This window comes from Epinephelus fuscoguttatus, linkage group LG7 (assembly GCF_011397635.1).
Source record: "Epinephelus fuscoguttatus linkage group LG7, E.fuscoguttatus.final_Chr_v1".
In the NCBI taxonomy this organism is placed as follows: domain Eukaryota; kingdom Metazoa; phylum Chordata; class Actinopteri; order Perciformes; family Serranidae; genus Epinephelus; species Epinephelus fuscoguttatus.
The window spans coordinates 30,171,190-30,186,525 of NC_064758.1; the positions used below are offsets into that span (position 1 = coordinate 30,171,190).

A 15,336-nucleotide genomic window follows, 5' to 3' on the forward strand; every position below is an offset into this window, starting at 1 on the left:
ATGTATTATTATTATTCTTATTAAAAATGTATATCAAATCAAAGTTTGGGTCTATTCTATTCTATTCTGTTTATGTGTGTGGTGATTACATGATGAAAGGATTTTTTCAGGTCTAAGTACTGAGTCAGAGGTGTAGGTGTCAGTTTCTAAACAATCGAGTGAGACGTCTTATCACAACACAATCTTTGTTTCCTTCCGCTTTAGCGTTACGTCGTGCGTCATGACGTCAGAGCTGGGAGGGAGACAGCGGACCGTGGGGCGGACGGGTGGACGGTACTCGGAGGAGGGGTGCCGCTCGCTGAACGCCTGTGTCAGCTCCAACAGTTTGCTATCACCCGTGTAAGTGTGAAATGTATGTTTTTTTAGTCACTTTGTGTTTTTCCGGGGTAGTTTTCACCGTCATTTTGTGCCTGTGTGTGATGTGCGCTGCGTCTCCGTGTCGCGAGGAGAAGCTGTTAGAGTGTCGATGTAACGTTAGATGTTTCATCGTATTAGCAGCTCTGTACAATGACACAGTAACGGGACTGTCAACCTGAGTCCGTTAACACACTGCTGCTGCTCACTGGCAACACCGACTGACACCGAACTAACATTTCAACGATGTTTTTTAGCTTTAAAGACAGAACTTCACCTAAATGCACACGAAGAAACGTCAGTTATTACTTTAATTTGAAGGGGCGTAAAGTACGTTATGTGTTAACGTTACCCTACTTATCAGTCCTAACGGTCGCTTTATCTCATCCCTTGTGGTGTCATCATGGCATTCATAGTATGCCGGTGTTTTCCTGCAGTAGTCGAATAAAAACTATTGTAGACTGTTGTAGTTATGCACAACAGGTTTGTGTCATTGCTTAAATAAACAGTAAAAACATAATCCCTAGCTACTGGAAATATGGTTATTTGCTTTCACATTATCCTGACAGCTTGCTATGGACTCAGGAGCAACATAAAAGTTGAGAGTAGCCAAGTGTGTTAATTCAGGAAACTTTCTGTTGATATGCTGTGATGCTGTGATATTGATGTCTAATGATAATAGCAAGGGCCCTGCCAGTTGGTAGCAGCCTACACAAGTTTTAATAAACCCTCACCAGGGTTTATTTAAGTCTCAAATGGCTAATGCAATCTGCTGGGCTGAAGGCATTTCATGGCTCGGTAAGGATGGACATCCGCAGCCTCATTAGATCTGATGCCTAGTATTCTTCACAGAGAGGCTTTTTTCCCCGCAACCTATTATTATCAGTGTCTGGGAGACAGACACAGACATGCACACTCTCACACACAGGCAGGCAGGCAGACGCAGAGAGTACTATGTGCCAAGGAAGCATTTAGAGGATTACTGTTTCCATCTCACTTTTGCTTTTCCTTTTTCTTTTCTTTTTTTTTTTTTGAAGACCTGTGGGCCTGATGTAGCAGGTTGTCATCTCCTCTGCAATGAAGGAAATCCACTCCAGCGTCGTGATTATGGACTGAAGGTTCGTTCTCACCCACTTGCTCTACTCATCCAGTGTGATAACTGTGATAACTGTTTCAACCTCTTTCTCCAGCTCTGATCATTTTTATAACCTGGTGGTTTTGACACTTTGCTGCATGTACAGTGTATATATACACACACACACACACGCACAGGGGGGTTGAAGTGTATGACATGATATATCCCACTATCTGTTCAGCATACTCTGCTAAGTGGCTGAGAGCTTGGCTGCCCCTTCAGGGCACTGCTAACGCAGCCATTCATGTCTCACTCCGACAGTCAGACCACCACGATGACGCTGCCCTCCTCCTCCTCCTCCTCCTCCTCCTCCTCCTCCTCTCCCACTGCACTCACGTTGTGCCTTCCCCGTTAGGAGCTGAGCTTAGAATTGGAAGTCTTTGTACGAGTGCAATGTGTTTTTGTATACGTGTGTGTGTGTGTGTGTGTGTGTGTGTGTGTGTGTTTGCGTGCACGATGCTTACAAAACAGAACTCAGTGGTCTCCAAAGATGGAGTTGCCCCCTCCTCTGACTTGTGATCGGCTTCATGTAACACTTCAGCATCGGATGTGGTGATGATGTGCTTATCCTAGATCAGATCACAAGATTAACACAGCTTGCTGTATGCTCGCTTGACTGTCACAGTCAGGGGCTAATTAATTGGCTGCGTGTACAGGAAGCCAGCAATTCTTGCAACAAATAGCTGGAGACAATGGATCAGAAAGATGACATCAGTTGGATTATAGTTAAAGTTAAGCGTGTGATGATTTCATTTACTGCTATACACGTATGTTAAGACAAAAAGGTTTTTGTGAAGATGTTAGATACTTTTATGTGATGTCTAGTCTCCTGTAAACTGCCTGTGATCCTTTGATTGTTTATATTAAATATAATAAGGTATGTGTGTTTTTTGGCAATGTATAATTTAGAGTTAAGAACACAGTGAGATTGTTGATTGAAATAACTTTGTGTCATGCATGAATATTCGTTCCGCATGCCAGTGTTTTCCAGAGCACTGCTGTCCCATATCGAAGTGTCATTTGTTTTTATGATCAGTGTGAAACTTCTGCTTAATTGTCTATGATATTGTATTGTTTGAATAAATAAGTTACATCTCCACTGCGTGCTCCGACTATTCCCCATAATCAAAGACATGCATGTTTGGTACATTGGCCATAAACTGACCTCTAAACTGGCCACGGGTGTGACAGAAAATGTGGCAGTGTTTGCCAGTTTATGCGGATGTGTTAGCCCTTTAATAGACTCTGCTGTGTCCAGGATGTACCAGACATTTCACCCAGTGCATGTCATGCAAAGGCTTTATCCCCCTCACCTCTGAATAGGAAAAGTTATACAGAAGATGAATGAATGCATCCTTTATTTTGTGTCAGAGAGTATTTTGCCACATTTATTGAGTACATTTTCACTTGTTTGGTGCCGAATGCTGGGTTGCTTCCCTCTGCTGCAGATGAAAACATTATGTAATGTAGATGTAATACAGAGACACATACTGCAAAGACCTGAGTGCAGTTCTTGGCAGTGGTACCTCTGGCAGTGTTTGCAAGTGGGAAGCTGGTTAAGGGTCGTGTTGTTTTTGCCGCACTAGAGACCTTCTGGTTGGTGAGGGCAGCTGGACGGAAGTGTGTATCGCAGGAGGCACATGGCTGTATGTGTACATCCACTGGTGTTGACCACAGGACACGGGACTTGGCCTCATCAAAGTGTGGATAAAAGGCACTTACAGTATCAGCATCTGAAATCTGTTAAGTTTTCTAACTTATCATGTTTATGTCCATCTGCATGGTGTGCAGTGTGTTTAAACACGAAAAATTACAACGCTGAGGTGAAACAACCACGTCGTGACAGATAGTATATAACACGTTATCTAGTGTTTTGTGAAGTTGTGATGTTCATGTGAGTAAAGTTATGGGTTGGCGGTAAATTTCGTTGTCCTTTTTTCCCCAAACAATTGACGTAAAATGTTCAATAAGGGATACAAAAGATAAGCTGTTGGTTTTTATTTTTCAGTCCTTTGAGTCTGAACAATCTCAGCATTATTCGGGCAGTGATTTGGCTCTGTTCTCTCAACCAAAGGTCAGCAGTGGCTTAAGAGGAAGTGTTGTATCTCAGAGAGGAAACACTCTTTTTCCTCTCTCTCAATGTCCCTCTCTCTGTCTCACCTTTACCCTCCTCCAGCAGGACTTTGATGCAAGGTGTCACAGTAGTGCTCTGTTTTGGGAATAATTTGACGATACCCTACGTGTCATGATACAGGGATTACAAATTAATGTCCCAGCGAACATGTTTACATTGAAAAGAGGATTAAGAAAACATCTATGGTCACCGGTGAAAAGACGTTCAGAAATGGTTTAAAAGTTAATGTTTTTTCACTGTCCATTTGAAAACATCGATTGAACGTTTGCTTTAGACTAGGGCTGCCACGATTAGTCGACTCATTGATGAGTAATTGACTATCAAAATAATCGGTGACTATTTTAGTAGTCGACTAATCGGTTTGAGTCATTTTTCATAGGACAGTACTATAAAAGTACCCCAAAATACTCCTATTGCAGCTTCTTACGTTCAGATATTCGCAGCTTCACACACTCTCCCATGACGGTGAACTAAAACCCTTTGGCGTGAGTACGAAACAAGACATTAGATGACATAATTTTTGGGGTTTGGGAGAGACAGACTGACATTTTTCAACATTTTAACACATTGATTATTTGACTAATTGAAGAAATAATCGACAGGTTAGTCGACAATGAAAATAATCGTTAGCTGCAGCCCTACTTTAGACAATATTTCACTGGGATTTGCAATATTGACTTTCAACTGAGAAATGTGGTTGTGATACTTAGAAATCAATTTTACAATCACTTGGCCAATCACAGGCGGCTGCAGGAGATTGTTTAAATAGATCTAAAATCTAAAATATATTTCTACATTTAAAACATCTTTCAGATCAGTATGTTTTGTGTTTTTATTTTGTAGAATCTGATGAAAAAAATGTCTGATATTTATATTTTTTATGACACAATTTCAATACTTTTATCAGTTATTATGGTTTATTGGCTTACATAACCTTTTAGCTTAGGTTGTACATATTTTAGGAATACAGGGCAAGGGTTAAACACAACTCAACATGGACCACTGCCACAAATCTTTGCATGTAAATTATTAATTAAAAATCATTTTTGAGGAATGTTACAACATCACAAGGCACAGTATTACAGTGCTCAAGTATTTATGGCATTGGATCAACTTAATATAGATGCCACAGACCGAAAACATTCTTTATCTCTGCAGCAGTCTTTTTTTTTTTTGTCGATGCCATTAAGAAACATGTACAAGTAAAACATTTGGCTGTACCATCCTGCTTATCCTGTAACTGTGGACAGACTGGGTTTATTCTCTCCAGTAGGACTGACTCCCACACTTCCAGAATGAAGGTGAAATTCCTTTATAAAAGCTGTGGTTTCTATTGGCAACGAGCTGCCTGCTTCCTTCTGATCCCTTCCTGTTTGAAGACAGAGGCAGAAAAGAAGCAGGGGTCACACAGCGTCACAAGAGTTTGCACTTTAAAGTAGGACTGAGGTCCATTTTTTTAGTATTTCAGGGTAGGTTCACATGGGATATTAAAAAGGTTGTAACACTGGAAGATACCCACTTGACTTGTTGAACTTGGACAGCCATCTTAGATTCAGATAATCTTTTGAATACATTTTCACAAAGAAGGAGGACTGTGGATTTTTGTTAATATAAAGTTACAGCGTCATGGCCTTCTGCACAAAACTGCATAATTTTGATTACTGTTTTGTTTGAATCTTCTTATCTTTAGATGGCGGGCTTTAGATGAGTGGCTATTAAAGAGGCTCTATGTGAAATTCAGAGTCTAAGAGTTGTCCACATGGAGATGGCTGAGCCGGTGGCTAGCAGCTAATACCATAAACTGCACTACAAACCAGCAACACTGACAGAGCTAACAGTGTTGACCAAGGGAGAACCAGAGGGTGGGCGCTAATATATTTTAAGATTATCGTGCCAGAGAGAGCATGAATGCACCACTTTGCTTGATCTTATGGGGAAGCAGATGTACACAAAACAGAGACTGACATGGTGTGACAATTTCCTGTAATGTTAAAAATGCTTTGCAATGAGAAAAACAAGCTGAAGGCTAAACAAGTCTGGATGAGGAAATGGCTGGGGAGGTGTGGTTCACACAAGTTGTCTGTTTTTCAGCGAGAGCTGGAGGTGAGATTGTAGCTGTCAGATTAGTATCTGGGCAGCACAGTGGTGCAGTGGTTCGCACTGTCGCCTCAAAGCAAGAGGGTTCTGGGTTTGAACCCGCTGGCCAACTGGGGCCCTTCTGTGCAGAGTTTGCATGTTCTCCCCATGTCAGCGTGGGTTCCTCCGGGTTCTCTAGCTTCCTCCCACAGTCCAAAGACATGCAGGTTAACTGGTGACTCTAAATTGACTGCAGGTGTGAATGTGAGCATGAATGGTTGTCTGTTTCTATGTGTCAGCGCTGTGATAGTCTGGCAACCTGTCCAGGGTGTACCCTGCCTTTTGCCTAATAGTATCTCTTAACAGTATTATGATAGCTTACGTTGACTAGCCACAATCATAACCATAATCATCCAGATTTTAAATCCTAAATATCAAACATGTTTGAAATTATCGGGGCAGCCCTGATGAGTCTGCGAGCAGTTTGGTAGGTTTAAGACTGGATCTGTAAACCTCTCACATTACCAGATAATCTGGGCCGAACATCAATACTGACCAAGGTCCAAAACCGGATCACTCCAGTTGTCGAGAGGGGTGAATCGGAAATAAATCGGCCCATACTCCTGCAGTCTGAGCCTGGCATTTTCATAACAAACTACAGAGAAGCTTGGTTTAACACACACAGAGGTAGCTCAGGAAACCATTACTCCACTTTACCTTTACACAACAAATAGTGGTTTACTGCTGTATTATTGCTCTGAATGTGGCATACAGAACCTTAATGGGTTGAGGTCAGGAGAAGGAATACCTGCTTTCACCTTAACTCCTCTCCCAGATTGTAGACTTGACATTGCTAACCCACAGCCTACGTGACGAACCCAATATCACGCTCATAGCAAAAGCTTCGAGACCTGAGCTTGGACGTGCTGATCCCCACTAACAGCCCTAGTGGGGCCGTAGGGGTGTCTGGTTACCTGAACTCAGAGATCTGACTGAGGAGTTATTTAAATAGGTGATGATGTGGATGAGTTATATCTCACTGCGTAAAGTTGTTCTCACCTGCTGGCACCACAAAGAGCCAGATGATGTCCTGTGGCCTGATAACCTGGCAGGTTTCTCTCTTCAGTCGCACACACGTTGCAACGTTGCACGTTGACCCTGACACACACATTCCCTTTCCCGGTCCTTATGTGTTAAAGGCTGCGCCTTTAACACAATCTCTGGTATGAGATTTCAGCTGGTGTGTAGGTGGTTTCCAGCCTGTTGACAGTTGATGATGCCTTGCCAGAGCTGGTGGAATATGAGCTATGTTGGCCAAGTTTGCCTGGCCACTGTTAAACACCTATCAGGTTAATAAGTGAGGGCCAATTTGCAGTGCTTGAAATGTATTACATACTCTTCTAATTCCTCCTCTTGTCCATTGGAAACCCCCCTATGACAACATCTGTCTTATAAGTAAACAGCCATAGAATGAGACCTTCAGTACCACCGCTCTCCGTCAGCTCAGACACATTAAGTCTGCGCTGAGTGTTGTTGTAGCTGTAGTCAACATGGAGCAGTGTCAGTTCCATGCGTGTGGTGAATTATTCAGTAGGACACTTGCTGTGGTGTTGAGCACAGATGCAGAGATGTGCCTTTAAACAAGGCTTCCCCTGTAAATGTACAGCTCCGTCCGACATGTTTAATGTGCAGCCTGATGACTCACAGCCAGTCTCCAATTATGTTTGACTTCACTGTTGCGTTCTAGATGTATTCACTGTCCATATTTTTGCTGGCGTCTGTACCAAACAAGCTTTTTCCCTTTCGTCTGGAATATTATTTGTAGGTTGGGGCATCTCTGTAGCACCACAATGCTTCTTATATAATGGTATGGTATGACACATTTTACCTCTATCAAAAAATTGCAGTTCCTGCAGTTTGGACATTGCACTTGGCCATGTTGGGATTTCGATAATATTTCAATCAAGTGTGCAGCCCTGCCTTATACTTTCAGCCCTGTACAACCACAATAGATCAACATAATAGTTCCTGTGCGGGGATGAAATAAAATAAGTTAGGTCTCTTTGTTGCTCTGTCTTTGCAGCCTCCCACCGTGCAGACTCTGTTGGGTAGTCTTAGATGACTCAGACTGGCTTCACATCTAGTATACCACCTGTTGTTCCCTTTGTGTGAGTGTGTGTGTGTGTGTGTTGAATACATGCGTGCGTAATGTGTGCATTTTTATTTGTTGTTTGTTACCAACATTTTGTACTGCTTTTCACAGCAATATGAGTGGGGGGGTGGTAGCGAGGGATGTAGTTACAGATGGCAGTGGCTCCTGTTGCCTTAGAGATAAAATAAAATAAAATATGAAATATTATGTAACTTCCACATCCACACTTGAAGATTTTGCCTTAGTGAGGCTAGTGGTCTGCTCATATATATATTCAAGATAACAAATAGTGTTTCCAGTTTAACACAGTCTCCAGTCATAGTCTTCTTGGCAGCTCTACAAGCAGACAACATTTGTCTTTCTTCAACTTTTGAGCACAAGTCTGATGTCATTCAGAAAACAGATGTGTGGTTCTTTATGTCTGCATGTGTAGGAGTAAATTATGCTTTTTTTCCTGGTTGTCTTGTTCCTGGAAAGCTGAGCACAACTCTGGCACCGGGGCCTCCCTGTGGGTTTCATCTTGTACAATAGGGCGTTGTGCCTGCCTCTGTCAGGGAACTACCTGCCATTCACCTCCTCATTCAGATAAACTCTGTGCTGAGCGCCCCAGCTGAACCCGACACGGCCAGGCGAAACACGCCGTGGACGGGGACACCTTTGATCCAGTCTGGTCTCTTTCACTCCCTCTGTAACCCTCTATCTCTCTTCTCTCACTTACTCACCTTCTCTGTCTGATACAAATATAATACTTATCAAACACTTTGCAGTGTGCTGAAGTCATCTCCTGTGCTGTCAGAACTGGCACAACTGTGCTATTCTCTGCCCCTCACCCCCCACTACACATACACACACACACACACACAAATACAATAACGATTGTTCCTGTTTCCTGCCGATGCTGTCATTATGCAGCTGCTGAATGAGATATGGTCCAGTTTCCATCGGTCAAAGACAACACACACAAACACGCATACGTATGTACACTGTACACATATACACATTTCCACACAATATAATTCTCGCTATCTCTCTCTTTCCATTTCTGTCTTTGTCTGATAAAAAAACCCACACAAACACATATTCGTGCATGCGCTCACACACATACATTGCTGCCAGAACTCTCTGGCCTAATTCCCCTCTTATTGATGTGTGTCTGTCAGTGAAAGAGGCGCAGCACAAAGAGCAGCGATGGGCCTGTGTGTGGCTCACAGGGAACAAAGAGTGGTCTATGCCATGCCAGCTCTCAGACTCCTCTGGAAACACTGCATGGGCTTGTTTAAGCTATGGCCATATTTTGAGTTAACCGACTGTATGTTCAGCAATGAACAACAACATGGCTGCTTCAGTGTGAAAGAGCACGGGCCAGATTGACCTCCACTTGTGTTGGTCATGCCCGATTTGCAACTTTTTTATGTTGAGTGGAATTAAATAGAAGAATGAAGAAGAAACAGTGAGCAGGTTGTGCAGATATTTTGTCTGGACGTACTGTACTGTGGCAAAATTTGCATGAAGAGACTGTCATACTTTACACAGTACTGATAAGTAATTTATCTGGTGTTATGCTAGATTGCACATAGTCTGCTTTATCACTTGGCTGTTTGAGCTGTCACTCTCATCATTATGACTTTGGGGCTTAACCACCTTTTTAAATAATCACCTTTGATTGTCTTCTTTGTTTCAATAATGAAATGGACTTTATTTTAGTACACTTCAGTGACACATCTTCATCAGTGTAACCTTTCTGCCTGAATAAAGTTGCAGCTGTTTTCTACCCAGAGAGCTAAAGTGAACATTTACAGGGAGCTGTGATATTGTAATTCATCGCCAAATACCAGCACTTGGCAGAGCTTGTTGAAAAGAATCAAAGATATCAGGAAGTTAAGAAAAATTGTTTTTAGATGTTTATCACGATACTGAATCTTGGATCCGTCATGTGAATTTGCTTGTCACAGCCCGCAAAATGACAAATTGTGTTTGTGAGCTGTTTTTTTTTTCCTCCCAGTCTGCCAGTGCCAGAGCTCTGCTGAGCTTTCACCATCTCTCTAGTTTAGCTGGCCAAAGACAATGACAGCAGGACTGGACGACTGGCAGCTGAATGGAATGAGCTTACAGAGCTAAGGACAAGGACGTATGTGTTTATGTGTGTGTATATGTGTATTTATACGAGGGCATGAGTGAGGGTGACACAGTTTCAGAGAGGCCATTGTCCATGTGACCGTTTGTAATTCACCTTTGACAGTATTGTGACATTTCTGAGAAACATGCTGACTCACTGGGGCCGCTGATCCCAGCTGCCACTGACTCCTGTTAATCACTGATAATCGCTGATCTGTTTCTGTTGTGGACGGGGCTTAAATACAACAACATACATCCATCCACCAGCATGTTTCTGAGTTTGATCCGGGGAGAAAGTGAAGGGAGAATTTTCCTAGAGGATCAACAAGTTATCGTATTTTTTTTTTTTTTTTTTTTTTTTAATTAAAACTGTCTGAAGCAAAACTGTTAAACAGTTCAGTGTTTGAGGAAAAATGGATAGTGAACTTGAGATTGCTTGCTCTTTCACATGTTTATTTAACCTTTATTTAACCAGAAAAACCTCTTTTCAAGAGTGTCTTGGCCAAGACAGGCAGCAACATAAGTTAGACAAACAGCACGGAACAAAAATACAGAATAAAAATTTAAAGCTCTAAAACAAGCAATATAAAACGCAAATTGAGATTTCTACAAAGAAAAGTCAAAAAGTGTGTTAATATATACAAGAAATGAACCATAGAAACACAATAACGGCAACTACACATGGTTACCAAGACCAGCTAAGACACACTGTGGCATTTACATATAGAAGATTGTGTACAAAAATCCTGCAACAGTGCTTTGAAACGGCCAAGAGGAACCAATGAGAGCAACTTTAAGTCCTTCTGCAGAAGACTCCACATGTAAGGAGCTGCATACATAAATGCTCGCTTGCCAAACTCTGTACGTACCCTTGGCACAGACAATAAAAACATGTTTTGTGAACGGAGAGCATAGCCTTTGTCAATTTTTTGCTTTATGTACACACATAAGTATGCTGGAAGTAGGCCAAGAATAGCTTTGTAATCAAGAGAATGCAATTGAAAAAGTGTACGACATTGTGAGAACCCGAATAACAGGATACAGTGATGAGTTAGTGGCTTACAGTTGGTAATAAATCTCACTTCACTGTGGTACACAGAGTCCAAAGCATGCAAACACTGGGTGGGTGCATTCATATATAATACATCCCCATAATCAAGCACAGCCAAGAATGTGTGTGTCAAACTTGAAGTAGTTTTTCCTTAAATACAGAAATCCTTCAGTAACATTTTGATGCACAGTCAGAGCACTATAATGTGGTTAAAATAAGTAATTTGGGTCAGAGCGGGACAGTCGTCATCCAAAGATTCATCTGCCGTTCTTTTGCATCATCACCTCATCAAGGTGGACCGACAAGCCTTGCTTAAATTAAACAAAGATGCAGGACCACTCACACACACACACGAGCGTACACACCAAGTCTGACAATAAACCTTTGTCCTCTAAAGGCTCCTGAAAGAGGATTTAGTTTGAATATAAAACCGTAGGCAATCAAGAAAACATCCAATCCAGCGTTGGGATCAGCCTGCGGATGAAGGAGGGGATTTATACGCACAGAGGGAGGGATGGGCACCGGGGTCAGGACAGGGCTTCAGCTTCAGGACGGGATTAACTTAGGTTTACCCCTCCACTCACCAGCTAGGAAACAACAGCACAGTGCTGCATCATAATCAATTACACCAAACTGTGACTGCCAGAAAATGCCACTAACTGTCCCAGTGTGACAGTGAGTGCATGCATGCATAATCAAGTATGCATATGTAATTGATTATGTTACATGTTTATACATGACTGCTCACCTTATAAGGTCACACAGAAAGTTTATATCACAGTAATCTTATTAAACTATATACTGTTGATATCTGCAAACATTTGTTGTTTTCATTTATTCCAGCAGGAAGGAAGGAAGGAAGGAAGGAAGGAAAGGAAACATCTAAATTAGATTAAGTCAATAAAGGAACGCATACTCAGTCATGAATTTTTTAAATATATATTTATTTTTTATTATTCTCAGGTACTACAAGCAGATTTTCTTAATATATTTTATGATAACATCCTGTCGTTTTTTTCATCATGATGAATTGTTTTTCTACTGAAGAAATGATTAAAATATGGAGTCACTGTACAGCTGCTGCCAGTAAAAACACCAAGTTGAAGCTGTGCTATTATGAGTATGAAAGGCCGTGCTAATGGTCGACAGCACAGTGTCTTAATAGCCACAGGCAGCAGCCCAGTAGCAGGTGACTGAACCTGTTCAACACCTGCTCTCTGTCTCTCTGACAACCAGCAGTCACCATATTTACACCCAGCACATCCGTATCTGAAGAAAAAAAACAAGATGAGGTTTAAGATTAGCTCATGGAGAAACCAGAAGCTGCTGTGTGAATGTGTTCATATGCATGAATACGCCTTTTCTTGGCAGTGACAGTGTGGCCATTGTGAAAGCTATATGCTACCTGTGTGTAGCTTCATGCTCGTTCTGCTCCTGCATCTCGACATAGTGTCGGGCTGAACAGCTGATTGTATTCACAGCAAATGTGAACGAAGCCTGTCACAGCTTCCTTTGCATAGATTACATTTTTGCAGTTATGAGAAGTGTGTGTGTGTGTGTGTGTGTGTGTGTACGTGAGTGTGTGCTCCTGTCTGTCCAACTTTGTGTTACTCTTCATGACCTGACAGTGCAGCTGAAGGAATATAGTTTGAGTATGTAGCCGTCCCTCCCCAGGGCTCTGGATGTTCCTGCCTGTCGCTTGTTTTGCTGCTCTCAATGGGAGCAGCTATTGATGCTGCAGGGAGGCTCAGGCTGCCTGCCTGTCTGACTGTGGGTCTATCTCTGAGGTGATCACTGTTCCACCAATAAGGTTCCTTCTCGAGGAAGACAGCTCGTATGTTATCAGGTGTCCACTCTGTTGGTTTTGTAACCGACTTAAATTCAGCGAGGCAGTGTACGAGGCTGCAGGAGGCGTTCATGTACTACGTTCTGTTTGTGACTGTGTTGTTTCTAGTGCGGAAACCAACGTGGCTCGATAGCGCCACAGGATAAGGAAGGGATGCCTTTGGGGATACTAAATGAGCCCCTGAAGGAACAAACGAACAAAGTTGTGTCACACAATATCGTGCATGTTTTGATCCTTATGCCCAGTGTTTGCAGCTCAGTGAAAATAATTATTGATTGCAAACAGAATGATAGATGATATGCCTGATTGTTTGTGAATCTTGAGGTCAGTGAGTACACTCAAGATTGAAGTTCTGAATGTTAAAAATGACTGTTTTTCTTTCTTTGGTCTCCCTCCATCCATCCTCCTCCCTCACAGGTAATCCACAAGAGTGAGTCACGCTAGGCTGACAGTTGGGCTGATGGTAGGTGGGTTTTTCTTCTTCTCATGCGAGTCATTATCTCTTCTCCTCTCTCACCCCTCTATCTTTTCTCTGCATCCTTTTCCTCGTGTGCCTTTCTGACTCCATCCCCCCTCCAGGCTGTTGTTTGTTTTCTTAGCCTGCACGTACCTGCTTACTTTTGAATTCATTTATGCTTCGTTTTGTGATTGTTGCATCATGCTAGCATACCTGGGTCCAGCATGTTTTGCTTTATTACTTTGTATTTGCTCATGAAACACTGGCCTGTTCGGATGTAGAGTGATTCAGAGGCCTGGCACAGCTGTCACGGAGGCAGCCTGTCTGATACCAACTCCTACTGACAATGCAGTGTTTATCCTGTATTGTACTTCAATTACAATCACATATTGGTTTTCAATGCAGATTAACGCTGTCCAGCCTGCAGACTGTAGAACTCCAGTCTGATTACTGTGCATTCACACTTTCTATCATTTGCATGAAATTTAAAAGATGCAAATGGTCATGAGTTAAAATGAAAATTAGTGATTTCATGTCAGTGGATCTAGCCAACGTTCCAGCCTCTCATAATCCATCTCCTCTCTCTCTGTGCTAGACCAGCATGGCTACTTGTTCCTGAATCAAAGATGCATGCTCCCTTTTTGGATTCATCCCTCTGACCGCCACTGAGCCGATTCATCCCTCCATCAGACAGTCCCATCTCCACTTCCACTGTACTCTACTGTTCTCTAGTCTTCCCTCCTTCAGTCATTGTCCTGCTCTGACCCTCTGCATGTCTTACAGATTGAGAGGGAAGTATTAGCTGACTGTTTGATAGGACAATTCCTCCCCACTATTCATGAGAAGTCAGGAGAGCCACATGCAGCAGGGGGATGACAGTCAAAGGGAGTCGGAGGGGGTGGGCCCCATTTCAGGTCATGGAGCTAGAAGAAGCGCAGGGGGCCCAGGGCTGAAGAGGGCCTCATCCCAGTCAGAACACCCCTCGTTAAGTAAGATGAGCCAAAACGCCAGGGAGAGCATGGGGGTTCTTGGCCAGGGACTGAAACAGCTGTTCCAGCAGCAGCGTAAACGCCTCTCCCTCTCGCGCTCCACCATCCCCTCCTCATCTTCCTCTTCGTCTTCCTCTGTAGTGTCAGCAGGTGGCACCTCCCCCTCCGCCCCTGAGGATGCCTCGGGGCCCTGCTGTCCTGAATCTGACCACCTCTCTGCTCCTGTGGTTCCCTCTGCAGCTGGCCAGGGCTCAGCCGCTGCGTGCATGATGAGGCGCGGGACGAGCCTGCAGAGCCGCCGCAGTAAAGGCTCGGGATCTCACAGCGGAGACCGCGATCCTCTCCTGAGAGGTAGCCCCCAGGCCCCGCACCGCCGCAACACCCACGATCCACAGCAGCACACCAGCCGTCCACGCTCATCCTCCACCACCGACACCACGCCCAGCAGCCCCACACCTGGATACACTGGAGGCGATGTGGTGCTGTCGTCAGGGTACCAGTCCACGGAGGAGACGGACAGGGTAAGGGACAGCAGTTATGTGATATATTATCACTGTACAGGTTGATCTATGTCTCTTTCAGCCTTTTACTGGTGTCAGGCCGTGTTTGTCAACGAACTGTCAATCAAAAGCTGAGGTTCACCTTGCTGCTGATGTGACATTTCCCAACATATTAGCTGTAAGTGTTCGGGGAATGGCTGCTGCTGCTGTCTGTCAGACGACTATGGGGCAGCTTGCTTACAAATGAGACACAAGACACACGCCTGCACATACATATAATACAAAACAGTGGAGCCAGTGTAAAGGATGGGTTCACAACTTTTTAAGTCTATCTTAAAACAGGTTTTCCTTGATTTAATCATTACTCATGTTCATACCAACCATTAATAGATACCTTTATAATACACTCATAATGTAAGTGATGGGGTTCAAAATCTACAGTCCTTGTTCTGTGCAGACATTCATTCCAAAGTTTATCTGAAGCTAATACGAGGCTTCATTAGTCTGAGTATGCCAAATCAAAGTAA

The 15,336-nt window shown here is 43.1% G+C and overlaps 1 protein-coding gene across 6 annotated transcripts in view; it reads left to right on the forward strand.

Moving 5' to 3' along the window:
• The first annotated feature begins 241 nt into the window (after positions 1-241).
• The window catches only part of tmcc1a (transmembrane and coiled-coil domain family 1a), a 51,484-nt gene continuing 36,389 nt past the window's right edge, over positions 242-15,336 (forward strand). Inside the window, exons 1-4 of one of the 6 annotated variants that reach the window (XM_049581518.1) lie at positions 242-339; positions 1,392-1,472; positions 13,281-13,330; positions 14,451-14,830. In XM_049581518.1, coding sequence (XP_049437475.1) covers positions 13,324-13,330; positions 14,451-14,830 — 387 coding nt within the window. In that variant the 5' untranslated portion in view covers positions 242-339; positions 1,392-1,472; positions 13,281-13,323. Of the gene's footprint in view, positions 353-1,391; positions 1,473-13,280; positions 13,331-13,915; positions 14,831-15,336 lie in introns of all 6 variants that reach the window. The other 5 variants (XM_049581519.1, XM_049581515.1, XM_049581520.1 and 2 more) reach the window with 5 other exon arrangements.